The sequence below is a fragment of the Blennius ocellaris genome (genome assembly GCF_963422515.1).
Source record: "Blennius ocellaris genome assembly, chromosome: 12".
In the NCBI taxonomy this organism is placed as follows: Eukaryota; Metazoa; Chordata; class Actinopteri; order Blenniiformes; family Blenniidae; genus Blennius; species Blennius ocellaris.
In genome coordinates, this window is record NC_137661.1 from 13,852,085 (window position 1) to 13,879,668 (window position 27,584).

Genomic DNA, 27,584 nt, shown 5'->3' on the forward strand with positions numbered 1-27,584 from the left:
GTTCTTGCAATAGATTTACCTTCACAGACAACGCCTTTCATACGAGCAAATCCTCGAGAACAAGCAGTATCTAAGGAGGAAGAAAGTTGGAAGAGTTGGTTAAACCATTTTACGAGTGCATGCATCTTTAATGAAAATGAGGTTTTTCACTCAACCAGGATGTTTACAATACGACAGCATCATCAATCACAACTCGATTCAGAACATATGAGGCTTCAATTAAAATCTTGCATGACATGATTGTATATATGCATATTTGTGCACTGACCAATCTCGCAAGGTTCACAGGGGCTGCCCCAGGCAGCTCCCAGCGTAGAGCAGCATTCAGACTTTAGTGTGGCTCCGTTGATGTTGACCTCACACCGGTTGTCCTGTATTGTGAGCCAGCAAGTACTCTTCATGCTATCTGCACAGTCAAGAAACAATTGAAAAGACATGATTGAAGGTATGTTGTGGAGCGTTCTTGTAAAAATACACAGGTCTGTTCACGTTGACGTTCAGTGTTTCCCACCAAAACAGCCCAAACAGCAATGTGTTGACTATATTTTCTTCCCATTAAATCATCTGCAAAGCCACAGTGCAAACAAGACAGTAGGACAGATAATACAAAGAAACCACTGTTCCCCTCATTAAACATTGCTCAACAGCACCTCTAGTGGTCTAAATTCCCTAATTCAAATGAGGCATATTTTTAACTCTGGAAACAAAATAAATCACAAAAGCAGTGAACATGTCATCATCAATTCCTCATCCTACCATAAAACCTGAATGTGTGGCTTCAAGATGAGGTGACGAACACCCATGCATTGTTGCATTTAATCCCAGGCAAGTGCATTCCTAATGACGCGGAAGACTCTCATAACAATCACACCTTTATGGCTACAGCACAACCCCCCCAAACACTAAACCACAACTTTACTTTCCCCATCCCCTTCCACTAAGTGATGGTTTCGAAGTGGTGAATCAGAAATTAAGAAAACCAGAAGACAGAGACACTCATGCAGTATGTGTGAGTATTTACCTAATGAGTCATTTTCTTTCCTCATTACAAAAAACATCTGCATTCTGACTTAACATGTAGCTTTGTTGGAGTGACTCCCCAAAACAAACAAAGCCCTAAACAAGTGAAAATGTTTTGCCCCCACAGAGTCTCACATACCACATGTCATTTTGAATCCATGGCAGACCTCTAACAAGTAAAATCATCTCCATGTGAAGCAAGGCCATGCATGCAAGTATTCATCGAACAAATCTTCCTTGTGTGCCATTTTGCCTGTGAGATCATCTGAGAATGATAATGCTTTTTGGACGGCTTCTGGAAACCTGAACAACCTCAGTGTTTATTTACAGAGGTGGAGAGTAAACCTGGATTAAAATGATTAGGAGATGATTATGCCAATTATTTCCCACTGACATTCGTGTCTCGGTGTTCCTTGGACTCCACAATGCTGCCCTGATCTAATTCAAGCTTTTGAGAGGACTCATGTCTTACCCACGCAGATGGTGTTGGTGGAGTCCAGCTTGCTGCCATGGGAGCACTCGCAGTTGAAGGACCCGGCCACATTACGACACACTCCATTGATGCACGGGCTGGACTCGCACTCATTAATATCTGAAACCGATAAACATACACCAGAGGTCAGGATTGAGAGGATCATTCAAATTCATCATCACGATTTGGCAATTACAGACACCGTGTTTGAATACTTTGTCTATGATCCGCATGTTTACTGGAAACTAAATGAAATACATCTGGTAATGATGTGCCCTCAAAATTGTCTTTATTATGGGTACAAATGACTAAAACTTGTGGAGCATGTGGTGACACATTCCGCGTGTGTGTGTGTGTGTGTGTGTGTGTGTGTGTGTGTGTGTGTGTGTGTGTGTGTGTGTGTGTGTGTGTGTGTGTGTGTGTGTGTGTGTGTGTGTGTGTGTGTGTGTGTGTGTGTGTGTGTGTGTGTGCGTGCGTGCGTGCGTGTGTCACCTTCGCAGGTTTCAGAGTCTGGTTTGAAGACGAATCCTTTAGGACAGGAGCATGTGTAGGATCCTGGAGTGTTTCTGCATAGTCCGTTATCACAGAGCAGACGGTTCACCAGACACTCATTGATATCTGCAAGTAAAGTAGAGGAAACACTCTGGCAATGAGCAACAATATTTGTATCACTGGGAGTAAGGTTGACACAAGGTATCCTTACGCTTCTTAACAATAATCCTAAAAAAAGTTGAACTCAGAACCAATAAAACTAACTTTTGAATTTTTTGCACACCTATCCAAACTTGTACAGATACAACTAGTGAAATCTTTCCGATAACAAACTTCTGAAAGAGCCATGAGCCAGTGTGAGGAATCCAGATGTAGCGATACCCAATAAAAACATAGAAGTTGGGAGATGTTATCTTTTACTTTCACGATTTAGGACACTCACTCTTAAATGACTGATTTGACAATTTATACCAAATAACTACAAACAATTTTCTAAAATAAAGCCTTGATTAGAAATATGTTGTAGTCCTGAGTCTATTTTATCATTTGTTATGTGGTCCAACCACAGCCATATGGTTGCTAGTTCGCCATGTCACAGCGATCACATTTAACAGCCTCATCTTCCTTGTGGTCAAGATCTCCTTCTTGTCTCTTCTTGTACTTATGGATCTATCAGACTTTTCTCTGTGGCTGTTTCATTCGGTTGGGTTAAAATCAATATTGATATTGGTAAGGCATAGTATCCAACATTCTTTTCAAATAAAACATATAAAATGTGAACATAGCATATATTTCTATTAGAATATTTTTAGGATGAAACTCAAAAGAGTAGTGCGACGTTGTCCAGTGAGGAACAGATATCCTACTTAAAGTCCTCATGAAATGATTTTATTTTCAACTTGTTATCTGGCTCATTTTCTCATTATCTTCAGATCTGTATCAAATAAGTGTCAAAAGAATAATATTTCAGTAATTTCCATTCTGTGCTTGCAACCTTGACTCAATATGCACCAGAAAACAAAATGCAGCTGAAATAGCTGTTCGTGCCATATTTCCCCAGAAGAACACTTCGTTCTCAGAGTGATGGCTTAGTAGAATGGGAAGCAGAGGTTTCAGGTCGCAGGCTCCTCTCATGTGGAACCAGCTCCCAGTTTCAGTTAAGGAGACTGACACAGTCTCTACCTTTAAGATTAGCCTTAAAACTATCCTATCTAACAATTATTCTCTCTCTCTGTGTCTCCCTGCTGGATCTCTGACAGTGGGCTGAAGTTTGTGATTGGAGCCTCCTGCCCCAATCAAGTCAGCAGCAAGTGGATTAGCGTCCCATCTCGTTACTTGTTGGTTTCTGTCTCATCCGTTTATCTCTTTCTATCCCCCCACCCCAACCCGGAAACAGCAGAAATCCTCCATCTCTGACTCTGCAAAGGTTTCATCCTGTCAAAAGAGAGTTTTTTTCCCTTTCCACTGTCGCCTATGTTGGTTCATTAGGGATTGTTGTGATTTTTTTTCCCCTGTAAAATTAACTTGACATGATTACGCTGTTATTGGTCTATATAAATAAAATAGAATTTCATTAAAAATTTAACTAAATGGAAAAGAATTGAAAAGTAATAGCGACTCACCAACACAGTTCTTGCCACTCGTATCAGACTCATAGCCAATGTTACAGATGCAACGGTAACTTCCTCTCAGGTTCTCACATATGCCATTTTGGCAAATGTCTGGGTCCAAGGCGCACTCGTTGATGTCTAGCAGAAATCAGATGTTGTCCAGGAGTTGTTGATGGGAAAGACTGGATCAAATTGTTTATTCTGTTATTCCCGGTCATGCAGAACACGCTCACCTCTGCCATCAGCTGTGATCCCAATTCCACTGCTGCACACTGCCTGGAACTCAGCTGGAAAACACATGACAAGCTTTTGTCAATTACTTTGTTTAACGTTTCTTTGTTTGCAGACAATGTATTCTTAGAGTAGCGGGGACACTTAACACAGACTTAAATAAACAGCATCTGCTGAAACAAAGAGGTCACCTGAGTTTCTGGAGGGGCAGGGATTGCAAGGCTCTCCAAAACCATGCTCAGGATTGGCACAGCAACACTCTGACTTGGTGACGGCACCAGGAAACGGACGGGAGCAAGTTCCCATCTTTATGGCACCATAGCAGGTGGTCCTCATGTGTGTGTCCACACAGACTCTCCCGTCCACACCAATAGCCAGACCCGGGGGGCACTCGCAGCGGAACGAGCCTTCTGAGTTGATGCAGCGTCCGTTCATACAAATGCCAGGCGTCTGACACTCATCGATGTCTGAGGGAGAGATGTTTTGCAAAATCATCCGATAGCATGCACACATTAGTCCCCATAAATGAGTGTCCTATAAGGGGATTAGAAAGATATGTCTGTACTGTGTTGTATAAACAGTGAATTAATAAAGGTGGATTGTTTTTATGTTCAGGATAACTAACTAACTAACTAACTAAAACAAAAGGCATTGAGTTATTTGTTGTATAATTTTCTTTATGTTTAAGACTCTCAGGGGGAGTCACAGGGGTCATTTCATAGTGGATCATCTGCCTCTATCATTACATCTCCTCCATCCTGAACATTTAAATCAAACATCTTTATGTTGTCCTTCTTAACATCCATGAATCTTCTGTGCTTTTTCAATGCTACTGCCTAATAAGCCACACCTCCACAACACTTTGTCCATCATTTCTATTCAGCAAATGCTTTCGTTTCGTGTATTCTGTATTTCTAATTATAACTTCATAAACAGAATACTGAAAACCTGTACTCAAGTAGAAGTACTGTTGCATCACTCAAATTGCAGTTACAAGTAAAGGCATCTAAATAAGAATACTCCTGTAAATATGAAATGTACTTCTGGAGGTTTTTCAAAGAATTTGTTACTTTTGACCATATTTAATTATGTTGCCAAAAGCATATGATTCAATGTATATGTATAAAATATTCCTCAAACAAACAAAGTATAGAAAAACTATACATTGGCAAGTTGTTTTGTAAACAAATCAATTGTGAAATCTGCTGGCTTCAGAAATGCAAATGAAATATTCAAATATTATTTAAAATTGTGGGCATACTCTGCAGTAACTTGAGATTGAAAAGTTGATAGTAAAGTAGATCAAATAGTGCAATTGTACCGAGAAAAATACTCAATTTCAGTAATACGAGTACTTGTATATTGTAACTGCCACTCTAGGTAAACATCCATCATAATACAAAGACAACATAGCAAACCACATAGTTGTCAATATACTATCAGCTGAAGGAGAGTCAACATAATCTACTTGAGATGTGGGTGTTTTGAGAATACACCTGCGTTGTCAGAGTTATCGGGTGACTGAAGTGGAAAGGCGGTTCTCTTAATGCTTCCAGAAAATAACTCAGCAGAGGCTCATAAATAATCAATTCATGTGGAATGTGCATAATACCACCCCGGGGAGTTTCAAATAGTTAGACTCTAGGAACAAATGGGTTCAGAAAATATGTAAGGAAAGCAAAAACTGCAAACATAGTTTAGAAGCTGCCTGTTTGATCACCCGTACAAGGTCAGAGCTTTGAGTTTGTACTTCATAAATCACACATACCGGTGCAGTAACGTCCATTGGGTGCAAGTGCAAAACCAGGCTTGCAGATACACTTAAAGCTGCCGTCCTCATTGATACACATGCCGTTCAGACACATGTTGGTCGTGGCGCACTCATCGTGATCTGCGGGGAGCCATTAGTAGAGGTTATCTATGTGCTATGCTGGTGAAAACTGAACTTTTTCGCTTTGCAAATTACCAATGCAATTCTTTCCATCGGGACTGAGCTCAAATCCAGCATTGCAGATGCACTGAAAGCTTCCTTCAGTGTTGACACAGCGGCCATTGCGACACATCACTCCATTCACAATGCACTCGTCAATATCTGAAAACAGCAAAGAACCTGTTAAATTGTCTTTCAGGCCATAAGAATACTAACCTTGGAGACCCAAAAGTTTGAATATTTATTTTTCTTTGACTTCACGTTAAGTGAAGTTAAATGTATTCACCTAACAAGTCAAAAGGAACAGCTTCCTTCTTAAATTACATGTAGATTGATAGCTCAGTCAGACATACCAATGCAGGCCTGTTTGGTAGGAGTTCCCTGGTATCCTTCGTGACACTTGCAGTGGTATGAGCCAGGTGTGTTCACACAATCTCCATTGATACACGGGTTACTCACACACTCATCCACATCTGAAAACAAAAAAAAATAAAGAGAATAAGTGTGATTGTACTGCCACAGTGAAAAGATATACATGTCAAACACCAACTATCTCCTTGAAAGCGTCACCCAACATTCACAAAGTTCCCTATAGTGGCAGAAGATGGCAGTACAGTGCATGCAATTAACCACAGCACTGTGACATAGTCACCGTGTCCCCTGCATGTGGAGAACTGTCTGAGAGCGAGCAAAGGAAGCACACTGACACGGTGCCCTGCGTGTGAGTGCATGACTTACCGATGCATTCCCCACGAACGTCCTGCCTGTAACCCATGTTACATTCACAGCGGTAGCTTGTTGGTGTTGGGATGCAGCGTCCATTCAGACACAGGTTGGTAAAATGTTTGCACACGTCAATGGTGTCATTCACAGAAACTGTGCCTACGGACACACAGCAAAGACAGTCAAAACAAAGCAAACGACACCGGATTACTTTTTACCATTTCACAGGAGCTTTAACCATGTAAGTGCTTGAGTTTTGTGTTGTTTCCGACTCATCCAGGTTCGGACATTGACTGACCTATGTGTTGGGGTGTATGTCCTCCATTTCCCCCAAAGCCTCCTCCGTTGCCACCGATGCCTCCATTCCCATTCCCATTTGGTACACTGGGGAACTTGTATCCATAGTTGAACCCATTGCCGTTGTTGTTGGGAAAGTGGCCATTAGGGTAAACATGAGGGAGACCGTGTCCTTGAGGAACACCGACAATACACAGACGCCTGAACTCATCTGCAAGAGACAAGAAAACCACAGGGAACAAATTATTGGATGCAAACAACTGCAGGTTATGTTTCATGTGCTGTGAGCCAGGAAAAACAGCTTATATAAACTATTACAATAAATCAGACGGACCACTTGATGCTGTAGCATGGGTGTACTTAAAAATGACTTCGTTTTTTTTCTTTTTGCCCTGAAAAACAGTTGACATGAAGTTGTAATGATAAGAAAACAGTTTTTTTCCAAGATATGTAAATGAACATATAACGGTTTGATCTGGTCTCTTATGTTGTACGTCTTTCTCAAAATGTATAACAGTTTTGTTTGTAATAAATGTACGCATTAAACACGGGACGTGATGTTAAACTGTCCTCTGAGCCAATAAGATGGTAGTCAGATTTACCATTTGAGAGTGACCTTGTCTCAGATATTGGAAGGATGGAAATGTTGGGACACATCAGTAGCTGTGAATCAGGGGGTGTTTCGGCTTTGTTAACACGAGACGCCCTCATCAAAGGTGGTATGCTACTGGGTGATCAAACCTGAGCTTGGGTTCAATATCCAATCATGAAAATTGCCTTGTTGCTTCATCATACATTCATGTTTAATAGGCATACATATATAAGCTATAGTAAAGACCAGGATATCAGTTTCTCCACAGTCACTGAAACTTGAAATGCAGACACAGATGTACACACACATCTCACACATCATTTTGTAACAGATGAGAGACGGATCACACAATCTCACGCAGACGAATATTTTTCTAAATTCCAGCTTGAGAGATGGGATGATTGTTAATTACCTTCAAACAAATCTTTTCCATATTTTTATTGTTTGGGCTTTCTCATGACATCATGCTCACCAGATTCGGTGGATTCTCTTGCCTCTATGTCATACCGAGAAGCATAAATTCAAAGCAGCTTCTCTCCCTCTGGGACTTTCACATTGCATTAAATGTAACTTGCTTGTGAAGCATTCAGAATGCCGTGTGTTCAAGACAATGTCCTGTGGAGACGGCCAGGTTTTTTTCAATGGTTGTGAACTTTAGGCTCTCGCTGGTCTTTTCTATAATCTATTGCGTTAAACGCATGCATGTAAAACAACTTCTCAGTGTAAAAACAGGGGGTGTGTCTCCCGTGTGTCACGCATACTCACCAGACCCTCTGACAGGGCACATCTCAGGGATCTGCCCCAGAGCCCAGCACCGTCCTGTGTCACAGCAACACTGCATCTTGGTGTACTGGCCACTCAGCTCGGCAGCACAGCGGCCGTTGGTCAGAGCAGAGAAACAAGTGCCCACACGCTGGTCTGAAGGGAGAGGAAATGCACAACATAATGACTGCAGAAATCCCAGTGACATAAAATACATAATCTAAAAATATTACAACCCATCTAAAAAAATCTCCCAGTGAAAATTATTTGTTTTTTTTTTTAATAGCCTATGTTATTTTATTTTTGATGAACCTTCACATAAATTAATCAGAAGCAAGACACAATCTCTGTTTCAGTTTTTTTTTGTTTTTTTCCTCGGGTTGTTTCTCATTTACCTTCTGTGTACCTCAGAGTGTGTCACTTCACTACAATCCCATTGTGGGAGGAAGCTGCAAGTATCAAATGTCTCATGATTTCACACAAAAACGTACCACAAAGAACAACTTTACTACCGGGTATTGAGTTACTATTTAAAACTTGCATCGCAGAGCTGTAAGTCAAATGACTTGGCTGCCTCTCTACAGTCGCAGGAAAGGAAGTTTCTTCATTGGCTACCAGGGGGAAAAGTTGCCTGTGGTGTTTGTTAACTGCAGGCATCTTAACGGCCTCTAAAAAGGAGGGGTCTTATTTGTTACAGTGTGCCAGGACCGGGTCAATGGGCCAGAAAGAGGGTTCAGGTTCAAATAGCGTGTGTTTGTAAAGAGTAAATGGAGGGGAAGACTTTGGATTTCTGGGTATTTGAGAAAAATACACAGAAGACTAAAAAAATAGAACAACAGGGTGTAGAAACATCATTTGAGAAAGTTAAACAGCATATGTGAAGGTTTTAAGTGTAACTATGGAAAATGAAGAGCAGTGAGGGGTGTGTGTGTGTGTGTGTGTGTGTGGGGGGGGGGGGGGGGGGGGGGTGCATAGAGGAGCATGAGTCGATTAAGTCACTAATGAGCCAGCAGTCTGGAATTAATCAGTTCCATGTGGAGCAATTCTTACCAATTAGACAGGACATTAGGAACTGCGCTGTGTCTACGAGCACAAACTGTACCAGTACACATACACGCACACACATACATAAGCTTCCCAAGATCATGTTGAATGCATGGTGTTGGTGTGGGGGGGTTGCTGATGAATACAATGATGATTTAAATTAGATCCAGATTGTGGTTTGCTCTCCAGTGTTGCTTCACTCGGCGAGCATATGCTTTCATTTGGTGAGGTGTTTTCACAGACTGACTTACTGGACAGGTCTCCCTCTTTTTTTCTTTTTTTTTAATGTTTCTACCATGTGACAGGACATTAGGCTTTGATTACTGTCAGACCCCCTCCCCAACAAGTCCCACTGGCTTAGTCCATCCCAGTACAGCAATTCCAACAAAACAAATGCCATATCACAGCAAATGTCCTGCTTTTAAAACAAGGTCGAGCAAACAAAAAAAAAAAATAGCAATATAAAAACAGATTTAATTTTTTCTTTCATTTAATTTGTGTTCTCTGGATAAACACCCTGAGAGAAAAATACCATACAGGACATCAAATCAAGAGTGGATTAATCACATTCCAGTGGAAGAAATAGCTAATTGTTTAACTCTTCTCTTGAATATGCAGAAGCTGGGGTGGTACCGTGGATAGAACTCTCAAACCTGATCACATTCAACAGCTATCCTATGTGTGTGTGTGTGTGTGTGTGTGTGTGTGTGTGTGTGTGTGTGTGTGTGTGTGTGTGTGTGTGTGTGTGTGTGTGTGTGGTGTGTGTGTGTGTGTGTGTGTGTGTGTGTGTCCTGTAATTTGGGAGTTTGGCAGAGGTGGAAAGGAATATACCACCATTTTATATGGCAGCTGTTGTATATATGAACTCTTTTTCTATATATTCTTCTTTAGTATTTTACTTTTTCTTAATCTGGCTGTACTGGAGTGATTGGAAATCACAGCTGAAAGAAGCAAGGTGCAGGAACCAGATGTCACAAGTTGTGAGGAAAAAAGATCTAGAGGAAGCACTGACAAAGATAAGGAGGATCAGAGTGCGGGAAAACTTCAGTTTTGGTGATTAAACTTTAAAAAAAGCCTGAAAAACAGCAGGCGACAGAACAAAACCAAATGTGAATGTACACTGTGAGATATTGTCCTGTAAATCACACAGCTGGAAACTAGACAAATGAACTTTGATGTGATTTATATCCAAGAAAGATAAAGTGAGAATAATAGAAATACAATAGAGTCATACATCACTTCAGAAGGAGTGAGAGAAAAGAGAATAATAGTCTAAAAATGGAAAAAGCATGAGCAGGAGTATGAACATACATAAAAACACACAGAAGGAGAGGCTTCGACTTTAGTAACTGGAGTATTGCATCAGCTTTTAATCCAGGTTCTCTAAAACTCACCAGCACAAGCAAACATGATAGACAGACACTCTTTTATGCTCTTTTGTCTTTTACTACTCTTTACAGCATTGCCTCACATTATTGAAAGAAAATACAAAGCAGATCATTAGCATCTTCACTCATCCTACTTTAGTTTTTGACATTATTATTATTATTATTTTTTTTTTTTTTTTGTTCAGTCATCCATTTGCATCAACTATGTCATTTTTTTCCCCTTTGGCTGAATGTATTGAAGCACACCTGGTTCCATACATGTGTATTCTTCATATATGTTATTCGTAATTTTGGCTGCACATTGTAAATGCAAGATATTTTTAAAATGGGTTCCAAATTTGGTTGTTCTTCTTTCTTCACCATTTTCCAATTAAACATCACCATATGCCAGATATATGGATGGATGAATCGACTTGACTGTGAAATCTGCTCAATCTCTTCATGTGGTATACTCAGTGTATCTTGCCTTACAGCAAAAAAAAAAATTGGGGGGAATAGTTCACGGATTGGGAATTTACGTGGAGTTTGCATGACTTAACTGGAGCCAGTGTATGTTTTCTCTGGGTGCCATAGCTTCCTCCCGCGGTCGAAAGACACGTGCATAAAGTGAATTTGGTGTCACTAAATTGCATGTGTGAATGAATTTGTGTTACTTTTAACAGATGACCAAAGATACATGTGTTTACTTGAGAATGATATGTATGTATACTGAAAAGATAAAGCATATGATGGGCCACACATTTTGGATTCATATATTGAAATGACATATTAACACCTGGCTGTGTTTGACTGTGATTGTCATGAGGAGGGAAAAAGACAAGGTTTCAGCAACGCAATAACAGCTGGCAACGTCTCATTGGACATGTCAGTTTGGCATGCACTGTATTTGTGTCTATTTGTGCTCAATGGGTCACGGGGTCACTAACACTACAGTAGATTAATGCTGTCAAGACCAAATAGTGCGTGCAAGTTTCTTTCCCTGCACATGGTGACCAAAGATCTGCAGGCCAGGTTGACTCATCAGAACTCCAGGAACAGGAAACGGTGATGGAAAGAAAGGAGTTACCAGCCAGATGTGAAGCTTTCGGCTAGCCATGGGGTAAGGAAACACACAACTGAACGAGAGAAAACGTGTGTATGACTCACCCACACATCTGGAGCCGTCTGTGCTGGAGATGTATCCTCGTGGACAGGTGCAGACGTAGCTCCCGGCAGTGTTGGTGCACTCTCCTCCGTCGCACACACCTGGAATGGTGCTGCATTCGTCGATATCTGAAACACACATCATAAATAGTTCCGTACGTCGCGTCATTGGATACAAATGCTCCATATTTCTTTGTTTTGAAACATACAGTAGCGCGCCGCAGTAAAAGTTTATTGCACTGGCTGAACAGTTCGCCCTCAAGTCAAAAATAAACAAACCAAATGAATCAGCAGCTCACTAAAATGGAATTGCTTCACTCCGGCACAACAACTGGTTTAAATCCTATTTAATGGGCAGGAACTTCTATGTGTCAACAGGTAATTTCAAGTCTAAGCTCAACAAAAGGACATGTGGAGTTCCTCAAGGCTCCATCCTGGGCCCACTTCTACATCTACATGCTCTGACCTGAGTCTGACTAGTGATACTAAAACGATCAAAGAGACAGCTTAAGAATATAGCAAGGGTTAAAGGACTGACGTCGCAGCAGGATTTATAGAGATTAATCTATGCATTTGTCTTCAATTGACTTGATTGTCTTCACTGGACTTCCTAAACAATCTGTCAGGCAGCTGCAACTGATTCAAAGCACTGCTGCTGAAGTCCCGACAAACACCAAGAAAGTTTACCACACCTGTCCAAATGTCAGGTCGTTGCACTGGTTTCCTGTCATACAAACAATAGATTTAAAAACATTACTACTTGTCTACCAATCTCTGAATAGTTATAAAATATACCTCACGTCTTCTGCTATCTCATGAGCCGTCCACACCTCTGAGGTCATCTGGATTTAACGTACCGCAGGACACAACAAACTGCAGGCTGGCTTAAATGCTGAGTGAGTTCTTTTTTATTTTTCCAACCACATTGAAGACTTTTCTGTTTGCCTTTCAATAAAAACAAAATGTATTTTATGTTGCTCATTATCTTTAACTTGTACTTTTATACTATTATGTTTACTACTCTCTTAACTGCTTTGGTATTATAGACTAGCAAATTGACTTTAAAACATTCAACGCATCTTGTTAGTCATATTTATATCATTTGCTGCAAACATCACATCGAGGAACATTAAGACATGAGAGTCAGACGACAATATTTCACAGAAATACATAAAGAGATCCATTGCATTTTTCATTTGAAAACCGTGAACTGACTGTGTGCTTGAAAAACAGCTTGAAGAAATAAAGCAGCAGTTTTTACTGTTGTGATCAAAGTCGTTCCTATTTCTAGGCTGCAGAGGAGCTACACTGGAGGCACATCAGTTATGGGATTCAAACCTGTGAACTTCCGATCCAAGCCTTCGTCTTTAACCTTTGAGCTAAAAGGACAAAGTTTAATCAAGATGTTAGAGATTTCTTCTAATCTACAAGTGTACCCGGATATCTTAAGAGGTGGAGGGTAATAGGCCGACCTGACTCAAGCTTCCCGTGGCGTAAATCACACACGTCACTGAGGCCCGAGAGGAGTTGGGCATGGTGCTTGGCAGGGCCCACCTCAGTGCGGTCCACTTTATGACGGCATTAAGTCATATCATTTTGTGAGAAGGGGGCCTCTCAGCTCCATGACAGGGGTAGCCCAAAGTAGAGTACCAGAAGGTATTCCGTTTTTTATGATGTGTCACACTTATTTATACGTTCATGTAATTACTGCACCACTTCGGGGTATAATTACGGCATTAGGGCCGGCATGGCACAGGCGCTGATGTGCGCGTGTGTGTGTGAGGTGCATGTGCTTGTATGCTTAGCTGGGATAGTTTAAGGCTTGTGTCTTTCTCAGAATCAAGAGTGTGTAACTTATATCCAGTGTCTGCCTGTATGTGTCTGCACCTCAGTGGTAGTAACACCCAGCGTTGCGAGTTAAGAGGGGCTGTTCTTTTCCTGCTGACTCCTGTCTGACAGCAGTGGCAGAAGGCCTAGGTGAGGCTGTTAAAAGCCCAGCCAAATAAACCTTGTGTCAGCAGCGGCAGCAGCATGCCAGACATTACTCCACACAGATGGAGCGCTGAGGGACCGCCTGTAAGTGTGGAGGGGAAATGTGTGTCACCTGGATAAATGTCTACAATCGAGCATCAAATCTCCCTCGTTTAAAACTGTGCACACATAACACTCATCACTCTGGGAAAGTTTTATTTATTTTTTTATAAAAATGATTATGGATATAATTCAACCGGTGTGTGTGTGTGTGTGTGTGTGTGTGTGTGTGCGTGTGTGTGTGTGTGTGTGTGTACACGCGCGCACGCACACACACACACACACACACACACACACACACACACACACACACACACACACACACACACACACACACACACACACACACACACAGCTGGTTTGGAGCATAAGCACTGTATTTATGGAAGGAAAATGGAAGGCGATGCAGAAAAAGCTGAAACAGGAGGAGGAGGAGGCGGGTAAAAAAAAAAAAAAAGGAAAGACCGTTAAGGATAGTTTGAAGTAAAAGCCAGACATACAACCAGGTGCCTTGTTGTTCCCAAAATGATCAGACACTGATAATATCTTAAGTGCACATAATCTTAACTGCTCCAAAACCTCAGTACTTTTACTCTGAAAGCTCTCTGTGAGGCTCTTTGTGTTAGCAAGGACGACGTTTCAGGAAAAAAGAAAAAGAAAAAGAAAACTAAAAAAGAATGTCCCCAAAGGACTTTCTGTGATTGTTTGTAATGTTTCACTAAACATGGGTTTCCTGCAGGTCCATGACTCAAGATGCACGTCACAATTGCTCTTCTGTTTTTACGAGCCTTACAAACAATGTGGTGTTTCACTGCATGCGCCGCAAGAGTCAAATGAGTAAATACCATCTTAAAATCATCAACACCAGAGCGAACATGAATTCCTCTTTCTACTGCACAAACTAAAAAGAAAGCAAAGATGCTTCCCCCCAAAATTATGGGGTTTCTATAGTTCCCCAACGAGAGGAGAAAATGTCAATTTCATGATTAAATTAAACATCATGAGGTCGACTATTGATTTATTGTTGCCTGTATAATATTTTGACATTGACATCACATCAAAATCAGGATATATTTTCATATCTAGCATAATAGCTGATTGCTGGCCAGGATAACTGGATTTTTATAGGTTTATTACAATCATAGTCAAATGATCATGTAGTAAATTTGTAATATCATATTTTACAAGGTATTCCTGACACTGATTTGTTTATTACAGAAGATATTTCTTTGTTGCTCAGTCAACCCCAATTCCATTAACTGTTTATTTTTCTTGAACCTCAGTGTGTCCTTGGGGTTGTGTAGTAACTGGTTCGCCGTCTGTCTGCTGGGCTGTACCACAATCCCCACCTAAATCTCTGCAAGCAGAGGCCAGCATCTCTGGAAAGGCTCTTTCCTCACTGAACTGCAAATCCTGGACTGAGGTGGCACTTCACCAAAAAAAAAACCCACAACAGAAACATAGATTCTGGTGAATTTAGTGAAGTGTTCCCCCGATTTCCTCTGTTATTCTGAGACATATAAATCATACTCTGGTGTCTTATCGTTGTGATTGTTACTCATAAATCTGAAGTGATAAAAGCAACTTTTAACAAATATAAACTGCTGTCGCCTCACTGTATCTTGTGCGGCTGTTAACCCTGTTACAAGCTAATAGAAGTGGGATTTAGATAATAATTCACACACTGATGCACCATAACAGACTGTGCAGTGGAGCTTTTGTTCAATAAAATAAATGTCATCCGGCAGAAACACTTTAAGAGGTTTCTTTAATGGCCTCAGAAGACAGGGAACACATCGGCTCCAGTCTCAGAGAAACAAGCCCTGCCTGGTAAATTATCCAACTGTTTAGCTCGGGAATTGTTTAAATTCCACCCAATCAACACATGGTAATGTGAGTCCCCTCTGTCATGTGCATGTTTGTGTTCATGTGCACATGTCCAGACCAGTTTAACTACGAACACATCGCTGCTCTTTAAGCGACCGTTGACGTATATCAGACTGACAGTGGCAAACCTATAGTTTATTGATTCGGGAATGTGTGATTAAATTCTGTCTGAATTCTTCTGGAGTCACAGTGAGTCTATTTGTATGAAGCAAATACATGAAAATCACTTAAAGTAATCATTATTTCAATACAATAAAATAAAGCTTCTCTGTCCAGAATATTGAAAGCCTGTTAAAGTTTTTCTCACTTTGCCTCGCATCAATGGTTGTAATGTGGGTTTGTCTGCTCATTACTCTTAAAAACCCAAATCTAACTTTGAATAAAGAAAAAGAGCAGATTGAAACAAGAATTTCTTAATACAATTATTGCAATTGGAATATTCAATGCAACATAAACATGTAGTAAATTGCGATCTGGTCTGGAAAATACTATTGTGACAGTTGGACACAATTTTTTTCTTGAATCTGGGTGACTTTTATTTTTTCCTTCTCTGTCTGTGCGAACATTAAAACATGAGGTGCAGATAAGCGACTGAAGTGAGCAGAAAATTAATGTCTTGTTCAAAGACACGTTAGCGGAGAGACGTGGGAAGCGACCTGTGACTTTCTCTAAAGGAATCTGTTTTTGTAAGGAGTGTGTTTGAAGCTCCTGCTGCACTGCTTTTGCCCACTTTATTACTGACAGCAATATGACAAACACAAGACAAAGATGGCCTCTGTATAAGATAGCAGGACTGCATTATCATCATGGTGTCCATTCATTTGTCAGTCTTCATTACGAGAGCTTATCTGTGGTTTATAGCATTTTTGTTTTTCTTCTGATCAGACTCACCTTCACATTTGTGATTGGTTTCACTCTGACGGTGACCAGCGGGACATTTACATTCATAGGATCCCACAGTGTTGATACAGTTTCCTCCAGCGCACAGACCTGGCACTGCCTGGCACTCATCCACATCTAGGAGAGGAAAGAAAGGCATTAGAGCTTCACATTCTTGTCATCAAAACAAAAATCCTCTGAGCCTAAACAACTTTATTAATCTTCGCATTAATATTAGTTTAAAATGCTTCAAGGCAACTCAGTTTATTTTTGGTACATAATTTGTTGCTGAAACAATGTTATCCTTCATTCACCTTTGTTTGTCTTTTGTACTCCTCATATATTTGCAATTGTAATGAGGTGAAAATGAGCAGGAAATTAGCACCATGTGCTTAGACCAACTTAAGTTCTTGCTTTGACAGGAAATTACTCTCAAAATGTACCCCCCCACCCCCCAGAATTCCAAATGAGTAACTTATACCAGTATTGTGAATATGTTTGTAGGCAGATACCTGTATATTTAATAATAATACCTGTAATACTTATATTAGAGTTTCTTGAGGATCTGTAAACGTGCAATTGCTGCTCTGTTTAGTAAAAAGCTAAAGCTTCGTGAATAGCATTGAGGTTGGTTCTGAGGAAGGCAGAGAGAAGGAAAAAAAGGGAACTACTGGCCAACATCCTGATGTGGAGCCTGGAGTGCAGTCCTTACATTTAGATTCACGGTCATGTGTGCTTTGTACTACTGCCAACTAGACGTTGCTCTAGGCTTCCTGACTATTAAGTGTTTTCAGTGTGTGTGTGTGTGTGTGGATGGAGAGAGAGAGAGAGAGAGAGAGAGAGAGAGAGAGAGAGAGAGAGAGAGAGAGAGAGAGAGACTTGAAGATAAGAGGGAAACAGATATTCAAAAAGGAGCAGCACAGACAAAAAAGAGAATGGGAGAGGAGGGATGTGAGATACATAAGGATGAGTTACTGTCTCACACCGACACACTTACAGTTAAACATATGAGCAAACTGGCAGCAGCAACAAAAAGAGAGGAAGTTTTGGAATCAAACCCATAACATTTACTGAACCCAGATGTATTTTTTTTATTATTATTAATTTTCCTCTATAAATAATGTATGGAGACTCATACAAGGAGCAGCATAGATTGTGGGTAATCCCTAGAACGCCGACTCGTTTATATTTTGGCAATTTGTAAGAGCATATGTTTATTTCTGAGACATGCGGTGGTTGCCAAACATTGAGCTTTATAAATGAATGCTTTTGTTATATTTGTCACTATTACAATCCATAATTGTTCTCAATATATATCATTAATAGATTTCAGTAGAGAAAAACATCACTGGGATAAAATAGGCAGTTGATTTTCACACATGTGCAGCGTTACCACGATTAATGCCACAAACAACACACATGTTAACTGCAACAACACTCGGCAAGTATCAGGTACATAAAGAAGGAATTGATGATGATGATAATGATGATGATGATACTACTACTACTACTACTACTACTAATAATAATAATAATAATAATAACAATAATAATAATCCGCTACAACAGGCAGAGGTATGTAACATAAAAGCCACAGACAAAAAGCGTATTCCTCCATGACTACATAAAGACGTCAGCCATCTTGGTCTGCCTGAGGTGATGGTTGGGCGTAACCAAGTGAGAGGGTTATGCAGAAATGGGGGAACTGGCTGGGCCCAGTTAATAGGGGACATGACCTCAACATGTGTCATATATTGATGCAAGCTTATTGCTTAGTCTGCTCACAGCCACAGGTTATTGGAGAGGTATGCAGGGGGAGTCTGGTCTAGTCTGAGGGGTTTGTGGGACACCAGCAGCAGGGATGTTGATAAAGTGAGGTGAAGTTTTGTTTATATTTACCTCATTTTCTGAGGTCCAATTTCTGGGATCTGTTATGTCTACACCCTTTAAATTCACAAAAGCATGACGTATTCTGTGAGGGAAGACTGTGTGTATTTAGATACTTACAAGGATTTATAATAGCCTTTTCATAAGGTTCACAAACTTGGAATGGCGACCTAAAAATGAGTGCCCAAAATCAAAGTGAGGCACAGATGTCATTAACCACTCACAAACCCTGGGGATATGCTGGAAGTTTCTGTGTGCACTGGAAGATTGCCCATCCACCCATGGTAAGTGTCGCAATGGAAGTTACAGCGAGTCTGGCTGCAGCGCTGACCACGCCCTCTAAACCTTGGCTTCATTTGCATCAACTGCCAAAGTGAGGAAGCCCCTAAAGTGAAGTGAGGCAAAGCTGGAGGAGCACTGGTGCTTTTATGCTGGGCTACAAATTAAAAAGCTGCTCTGTAGATGGATTTTTGCTGTACAATGAGTGTTTTTGTGCCCTTCAAGTGCTGTCAATAATTATCTGGGGAAGAAAAATATACATATTGTCTCAAAGCAACATAAAGCTGACTAGTATGCACTTACAGATGTGCAAATACGTCCTTTAGCTCCTATAAAGACTTTATTGTTAGTCTGGTTGATTTGAAATACCATTGGGTTTTTTTAAATCCCTTTTAAATATGTATCTATACAGACTATCAACTCATGTGTAGAGCTTCTGCTAAATAAGCCTCAACAGGAATATACAAGTGTGTATCTGGCCTGCTATGTACATGTAAATACTCTGGTAGTTGTTAACACTAGTTTGAGGAAGTTGTTTGCAGGAACTGCAGCTGAGCTGATGATGGATTAAGTAATGGTTATACTGTTTACTGCTGTAGCTGTGTGTGTACGCTTGTGGGACCTGAACCTGCGGAGTTCTTCGTCAAGGTTAAAATAAAGTTGAAACAAAGCTTCACCAGGTGTGTACACAAGAAGAGAATTACAACAATCTCACCTTGGCAAGCTCCGGTGCGGATGTTGGGGATGAAGCCTCGTCTGCAGGGGTGTGGCTGGGCGGGACACTGCTCACAGGGGTGGCCCCAGGCTCGGCCAATGGTTGCGCAGCAGAGGGTTTTGGTGCAGACGATTCCACTAAGCTGGCCCTGACACATCTGGTTGTTCACCTGGGTGAAGCACGGCCCCGTCCTGTAGTCTGTTGTTGAAGCAATGACACGAACCTCTCGTTAGTCAGTGACCGATTTAACATTTTGATTGAATACATTTTCCAGTGGTGATTCATTTCCTCAAGCACATCTGGTGTAGCAGTAAATGAAACCAGATCAAAAGCAGAGATGACAGGTTTCTTTTAATTGGTGAAAGCATATTTACAGCACGGTGTAAATAAGCCAGCGAGGGTTGCTTTCTAATTTAAATTTACCAAATTTTTTACAACAAACAAAAGGAAGAAAAGATGTCATTAAAAAAGACTGGCTTAAGATTAGATTATATATTTAGAGAGATGACTCATTTGGCCATGAAACACTGTAATGTGTAATTTGACTGACTTACGTCTTTCGTTAAACAACCAGCTTCCAAAAAAAAAAACAAAAAAAAAAAAGAGTACTTACAAGTACTATGTTTTGCTGAGGTTCATGAAAAAAATATAGAATTAAAATTTCAGACATTTGATTGCAGACATCCTTTTAAATATGCTCAGGTTAAACCTCAAAACAAATCTATTTCTTTCAAGAGGAAATTATCGTACTTATTAAGTGTCGTTAATCCAGTGAGTTCACATGCTGAGGTTCACGCCAATCTTTTAAATGAAGTAAATAGTGTGTTTACCAGCCCTAGTTTGTGTTACACCTTCATGATGCTGTGTGATAATCATCTGGTAAATGAATACGATTATAAAAATGCATTGTATATTGACTTTTTTCACTATTAACTTTTTGCTGACTTTGCAACGGCATATTAGCCAATGACAAACTCATCAATGTAACATGACACAAGTATGTCCTGGGACACGATGCATCGTCATCATTTGAAAGAACATCGTAACAGCCGTGAAAATAAAACTCAAAATTCACTCAAATAGATATAATCTAGGACGAAAGCACCCTTGGCTCCATACTGCCTTTTTACTAAAAAGAAAAAAAAATCATAATCTTGTTAAATGCACTTCACAAATCAGACACAATGACCTCATGCTGAAACCACAACAGCAACACGATGTTCGACCTCTCAATCACACGCAGCCTAATGATGGTTTCCCTTGTGGAAGAAACCCTTATTAAGTTCTATGCAGTGGCGCCAAACTTAATAAAGCATTCATTAAAAAAAAAAAAAGTAGATTGTTAGATTGTCACAGTGGAGATGAAAGGTAAACTGCATGGCTGGCCAGCCAAGGCCGTGACTGGGAGATACGGAGATGGCTTCGCTCTGAAGGACAGAATGAGATGGAAAGATAGGAATCAGCACTGGTGGCTGTTGGGAGTCACTCTCTAGAAGTACTGCCCTTATTAGTTCCTTGTGCAACATGAAAGAGTCTCAGTGAGATTGGGGCAAAGAGGAGAACAAACCAAAGGAGGAAAAAAAAAATAAAAAAGAGAGAGAAAAAAAGTAGGTCAAACTGAGCATGCCGTGTGCAGGTCGGGGCTCAAGCCAGTTCTCTGCTCTCCTCCATCTGGCTTCATTTCTCTTTGCCCACTTTAAGTCCTCCTGTCAGTCTCTCCTTCAGTCTGTCCTTGCCTGCCTATCAGCTGCTCTTTGATCTCTCATCTTCATGTGACCTGTTTGGCTCGGACTACAACCCCGCATGCATTTATTCATGTTCTGAGCCCCCAAACAACACAAGACCTCCAAACTCATCTGTTCACAAACACACAAAAAGCTTGTGCACTGTCAAACTAATTTATATTGACTTGTTTTACATTTAAAACAATAAGCCTAGTATCTAGTATCTATTAGTAGTACAAAAGAAAAGACAATGGGGTTCAAATAACCTTAATAAACTTTCCTTAATAGATGTTGCATTCAAAGTAAAGTCTTTGGTTGAATATATATACTTTTAGAAAAAAACAAAGTTTGGCATGTCCCTGTTAAGAAACATTTTGTAGAATAGTGAGTTTTTGCAGCAGCACATTGTTGTGGTAATGAACAATGCTTTCTTTCATTAGGATGCTAGGACTTGTCACTCCGTGCAACAAAAGGCTTATTGATGTGTTACGAGTGGTTTTTGGACAGGAGGAATTGCGAGGAATCAGTTACAAACTGGAAATGCCTTTTGGCCACCCCGTTCGTGGTTTGGACTTTTAATGAAAGACAAATGGGATTTTGTTGACAGCGAGACAAAACCCAAAGTGTTTTTATAGTTTAAAACAAAATCGTGTAACGAGTAAAGGAAAAAGAGACAATGTAATAATGAGTAGGAAAAAGTGACAGAAAAACATGACTGTTCTCGCATCGCGTTTTGTCCCATTACCAGGAATTTATGAACTCTCCCACGCTCGGCTTGTCTAACATCACTACACAGCCCCTCAGAGCAGCCAAGTTCAGCAGCGTGTCCATGTGGGCTAAATTAAATATATATGCATAGCCATTTTTCTCAAATGCTGCCCCGCTCTTGTCAGTATGTTATACACACATGTACACACAAGAATGCACATACTTGTCTGTGTACGTACACATGCCTGAAGGAAAACTCTACATCTGTTTGAGCTCCAGAGAAGGGCCAAACAAAAGATTGGAGCAGAAAGCACGGCTTTCTATAAAAGCAAAAAAATAACAAACAGTGAATGAAGCCTCTTTGCCTCTAATAAATATATGAGTCTGTGTGCCACATGTGTTCTTTTTTTTTGTGTGTGTTTGTGTTGCTGATTTTGATTTGATTTTGAGAGTGGAAATAAAGAAAGTTTCATGCAGATAGGTTTCAGTCCAAGGTGTCAGAACACAACAGTAATCACATCTGTGTGCTACACATATAAATTTGCTGGACATATGGAAGCACAAGCACTAGCGGTCCAGAACAGGAGAGCAATTCAACATCCTGACTTGGTGTGACTGACAACATTCGGAAGTAATTTGGTCTAATTAGAGCTCAAATTGTTCAAAACTTCAAAGACATCCAGCTATTCCTGCTCAGATCCTTCGCACTGAATCCACTGCTCATGACCTCTCCCATGCCTCTCCTCCAGACATCTCCAGTTTCATTCATAACCCCAATGCTGCAGACTCCATCTGCATTGTCCACATCTCAATGAATGAATGAGGTCATTTTTCTCTGATAATGACAACTGGCTAATTTATGTTCATAATACTTCAATTTCATAAACACCAGGGCTTTTGATAAAGGTTCCAAGGAAGTGCTGCCAGTTGTAACTCAGCTCAGGGTTTGCTTAAAGTCACAGATGCACTTTCACCCAGATCAGCCCCCCTCGATAAGTCGACCGGACAATTTTGAAAGGCTCCACTAGCGTTTCAGATTAGATGGTGGTTTTACTGTAAAGTTAAATACTCATGTGAAATACATGTTAAGAAAAAAACAAATCTGAACTCTTCATCAACACTATTAGTCTTTGATCCATTCAAAGTTGGATGAAGTAAGACATGTCAAAGGCTAATGTAAGAAAATATTCCATCCTGTCTGGAGCCTAAGTGGAAAAACATTTTCCCATCAACTCTATTCAGCTTTTGGATCACAGTGGTGGGACGGGGCTCTGACCTGAGCACTGGGAGTTAAAAACAAGGGAAGAGAAATGACAGAGCGGAAGAGGAGAAATCTCATTTCAGGCTCATTAATAACTGTTGAAGTATTTATAAAAACTCCCATGAGGAAAGGTCTGTGAAGATAAGAGGCCTGAAATATGACTTTATTCCAAAGTAATCAGGCACTTTGTATTGATAAACAGTTTAGTATGACAAGAGTTGAATAAGTCAAATTTTATATATATATATATATATATATATATATATATATATATATATATATATATATATATATATATATATATATATATATATATATATATATATATGTATATATATGTATACATATATATATATGTGTATATATATATATGAAAGTCCCTTGGTTGTATGTGTCCCTCGGCTTGTGACTGAGTGTTTGTGTGAACATGCATGTGCTTTGAACCAGATGTTGTTTCTAGACATTTACACAGCTGGAAGATTTACTCTGAGACCCAATGTAATGCTGTTGCTCACCTGTTGAGAAATTCAACAGTTATCGCGTGCGTGCGTGCGTGCGTGCGTGCGTGCGTGCGTGCGTGCGTGCGAGCATGCGACCGCGCAGAGACTGAGCACATGCCTGGCGAGACATGTGGAATTACGGATTACAGTGAAATGTTTGTGTCCACGTGTATTTCTGCTTATGTGGATATAAATAAATGAATCACATGTGTGGGCCTCCTTGCGTGTGTGTGTGTGTGTGTGTGTGTGTGTGTGTGTGTGTGTGTGTGTGTGTGTGTGTGTGTGTGTGTGTGTGTGTGTGTGTGTGTGTGTGTGTGTGTGTGTGTAGAGAGAGAGAAAGTTTATCTGCACACTACCCAACCATACGACCATAGCAGGCTCTGTTAGTCTTATCAGCCACCATTATCAAGAGGCTTGAAATCACTCTTTTCCTTTAGCTCTAATCAGTCCTGAAACAGTCTGCTCTTTTCATTTCTGCCACACCAAACGCAGTCACTCAACTATGAATAACTGTTCAAAACACTACAAGCAGCACAAACAGACACATCCAGGGACAATAACTGTGTGAGAACTGGGTTGGGAGGAGATAAGCAAAAAGATCCAAGCTCTTTCTGAACACACAAATAACTACTTGCAAACAAAGCTTCAGTTATATGTATATGACAAATTTTCAATCATTTTGCTTATCAATACTGGGATTTATGGCTATCAGGCTGGATCCCCCTGGGTCATTGTTTCTTTATGCCATCTATTGTACTGTGTTGACTTCTGCAGCTATATTTGTCTGTTTAGGGAAACTTCCTCAACACTGTTCAACTGTGAAACAATAATGTAAACTCTGCTGACCGCAGACAATACCAAGCAAAAAAAATAAAAAACACAGTTGGGCAAGTGGGCTCCAGTTTCCATCAACAACTACCAGTCACGGGACATTTTACTTACTGCATAGAGGGGAAGTCTTTGTAGTTCCTTGTTAACTGATGAAGCTGTCATTTGGTTCATTTTTCATCAAGTTAGAACAAAGACTTACATCACCATCCCCTGAGGATACTTGAATAATTAAAAATAAATATATATATGAACCAAAGCCTGCAATTCTGCCAGTGAGGTGGTGGCTGTGGTCCTCCACTCTTTGTTAGAGATGGATCACCAAATGTTGTACTCCAGTGAAAAGCAGACACTAAGAACAGTTTGAGAAAATATGCTCTCCAAATTACACTTAATGCCGAACACAATGATTTAATTCAGGACACAAAATCAGACACAGTATCTGGATGAAGCATTGGTCTCATTATGTTAACAGAGTCTCGAGAGACACATTTTCAGACATGGATTAGAAGTACAGTACTGCAGGTATTTAAAGACCCTCAGCCAGTCTCAAGATTTTCAGTTAATATTCACTTCTTTATGGCTCAATTGGGTTTATTGCATATCTCTCTTCAGAAATGTCTGCATATGGAAAAGACACATATGTGGTCACCATTAAAAAGCAATACAAAGATGCTGTAAATCCCATTAATGTGGCTCCAGATTCACTGACTCTAACTAAATTGTCACAGGCAATTTTTTCCACCAAGTGACCTTTGCCTGCCCAGGAGTCCCACCCACTCACTTGTGTAGCCATCCTGTCCAGCCATGTTCTGTCCAGTCTTATCCAGAGTAAAGAGAGCAAAAATAGCACAACTTCCTATTCTTCCAGCAACTCGAAATACCTTTGACGTCACTGCTTGCTGGGGTCCAAAACTGTTCCTTTGCGAGTTTTGATTTATTTGTTCTGGACTGAAACTGCAATTGGCCCCATTGACTGTATTAGTCAACTGAGACACACTAAACTGGGCTGTTCAAGAACATAGTTGGCTTTATAAACCATAGCTCTGCAGACAGACTTCAATAAGGCTCCCTAATTTTGTTTGTGCATTCAATTCAATTCAATTCAATTCAACTTTATTTATGTATATAGCACCAAATACAACACAGTCATCTCTTGGTGCTTTTAACAGAGAAAAGAGAAAACCCCAACGATGCATGTGAGATGTTGAAAAGCCATGCCAACACAAAAGCACAAAAAAGAACTATACAGATGCATGAAACACACAGTTAACTTTGTATATCATCCAAATATAGCCAGCAGGGATGTTCACAAGTCTGTGGGGCTTCAAGCCAAGTTGGCATTGCCACGATACTTTAGGTGAGAGACTGATCTGTGTCAACATGTTTGTGTTTCCATCATGTCATACTCTCATATATTGCGAGAACAGATTTGCACATGTCTGATGGCAGTGTCATTACTTTTTCAGCCATCATAGCACATGCAAACACACTAGGGGTTTCCCAAACCCTCATCTCACATATCTAGCCCAGCTTTGCTGGTTGACTTTCACTGCCTTCATAATCACAGTCCATCAGCATTCTTCTGGCTGAATCACACAATAAATTTATTGAATCATGACCTCAATTGCACAAACTCTGAAACCACAAAATACAGCAAGAGCGCCAACAGTTACACTGGGAATACTGTAAACTGAATCCCCCTATTAAAAAAAATTTAAAAAAGTTACTGGTAATTTTCAGTTCTTGACATCTCTGAAGCTAATCGGATAATTGGCTTGCGAGATAGCTATCGTTCTGGTCACCAAAATTAGTAGAAATACTTTGTCACAAGCCAAAAACTAAATAGTTCAAGGACCAACATTTGGTCCCAAAGCTTAAGCCTTTGCACATAATCTATCTTGTCCACTACAAACAAAAAAGTTTAGATCCATTTCGCTTGTGAAAACCTCAGAAGTACTTAGGTCCCTCTGCTCATCTAACATGGAGAATTTGCACACCCCTCTGAGAGTCTTTGTGTGCACAGCTGGGGAGTCCATTTTCATTTTTAGCCTGGCCTGGCCCTCCCATCTTCCTCCTTTCCATCCCCCTCTGTCACTCTCTCTGCCTTCTTCTGCTTCTTTACCTTGTTCCACTCCTCATCAGGAAATGTCCACAACAACTCCACAAAGAAAGTCTATTTGGTCAATCTTGTGGGACTAGCTGTCGTAACTGACATCAGGAGTTGTGTTCATTGTGAACGTGAGTGCATATGGTGTTTATTTACACAGATACACTGATATAAATGCACATCAGTAAAGAGGTTAACATAAAGAGCTAGGCCAACAAGGTTACCTTGGTGAGGGTAACAGCAGGGCAGAGAAAGAAAGAGAGGATGGGAGCTGAAGGCAGCGGTCAAGTAAAGGCAAAGTTGATAAAAGTATCTGTAAATATTAAGTTTCGTTCTTTTTAGTTCCATCAAAGATTCAGGCATTTCTTATTTACCAGGGGACTGGCCCATCCTATTTCCAACACCCTGCCATCACTTCCCACCACACACATACCACAGACTACTGTTCAAAGTGCAGGAGACAACCACCCACTGTCTGTCTGAGCTAAGTGTATGAAGTCATCAGCATTAGAGGAGCCTGCACACTCTGAATCCTCACCAAGTGCTGAAATACTGAATCAGGAGCTTGTCTCGCCTGACAGAAACAACACTTCTAACCACACAACAGCATCAAAGCTTCCCCGGTTCGATATCTTTCCTGACATGAAAGTGACTGTGTGGGTGGGTCGTCCACTGATATAAGGCAAGGTCACGTCACAGTCTACCACTCCCCCAGTCTGACCGCTTGGTGTCCATCTCCTATCTAATCTGGTCTTATCTGGGTTGACTCCCCACCAATATAATACTTAAGTATTTTAGTCACAATATAAACAAAGTGAGTTAACACAACATTTCCTTCACTATGATTTAGTCATTGGTGAGGACGGACACGCTAAGCAACTCTCACGTCAACACTGTAATCTAGGCCACGCCATTCAGAAAAACAAAAGTGAAAATAAACATCATTTTGAAATAAAGCATATTTCCAGCATCAGATTCGATATGGACACACATTATCAAAAGTTTTAAAGCACCTCAATCTTTCCAGTTCTTTTTTGCAATTCAAGTTTTTTTTTAAAGTCCAACAAATAG

At 40.4% G+C, this 27,584-nt stretch overlaps 1 protein-coding gene across 1 annotated transcript in view; it reads right to left on the bottom strand.

The window, feature by feature from the left end:
- fbn2b (fibrillin 2b) overlaps positions 1-27,584 on the bottom strand; it is a 64,533-nt gene that overhangs the window by 19,293 nt on the left and 17,656 nt on the right. The window contains exons 6-21 of the mRNA XM_080506021.1: positions 19,383-19,580; positions 16,514-16,639; positions 11,708-11,833; positions 8,133-8,285; positions 6,777-6,986; positions 6,494-6,637; positions 6,109-6,228; positions 5,792-5,917; positions 5,594-5,716; positions 4,017-4,292; positions 3,828-3,881; positions 3,607-3,732; positions 1,985-2,110; positions 1,493-1,612; positions 269-406; positions 20-70 (exon numbers count right to left, since the gene is read on the bottom strand). Coding sequence (XP_080362147.1) covers positions 20-70; positions 269-406; positions 1,493-1,612; positions 1,985-2,110; positions 3,607-3,732; positions 3,828-3,881; positions 4,017-4,292; positions 5,594-5,716; positions 5,792-5,917; positions 6,109-6,228; positions 6,494-6,637; positions 6,777-6,986; positions 8,133-8,285; positions 11,708-11,833; positions 16,514-16,639; positions 19,383-19,580 — 2,217 coding nt within the window. The remainder of the gene's footprint in view (positions 1-19; positions 71-268; positions 407-1,492; positions 1,613-1,984; positions 2,111-3,606; positions 3,733-3,827; positions 3,882-4,016; positions 4,293-5,593; positions 5,717-5,791; positions 5,918-6,108; positions 6,229-6,493; positions 6,638-6,776; positions 6,987-8,132; positions 8,286-11,707; positions 11,834-16,513; positions 16,640-19,382; positions 19,581-27,584) is intronic.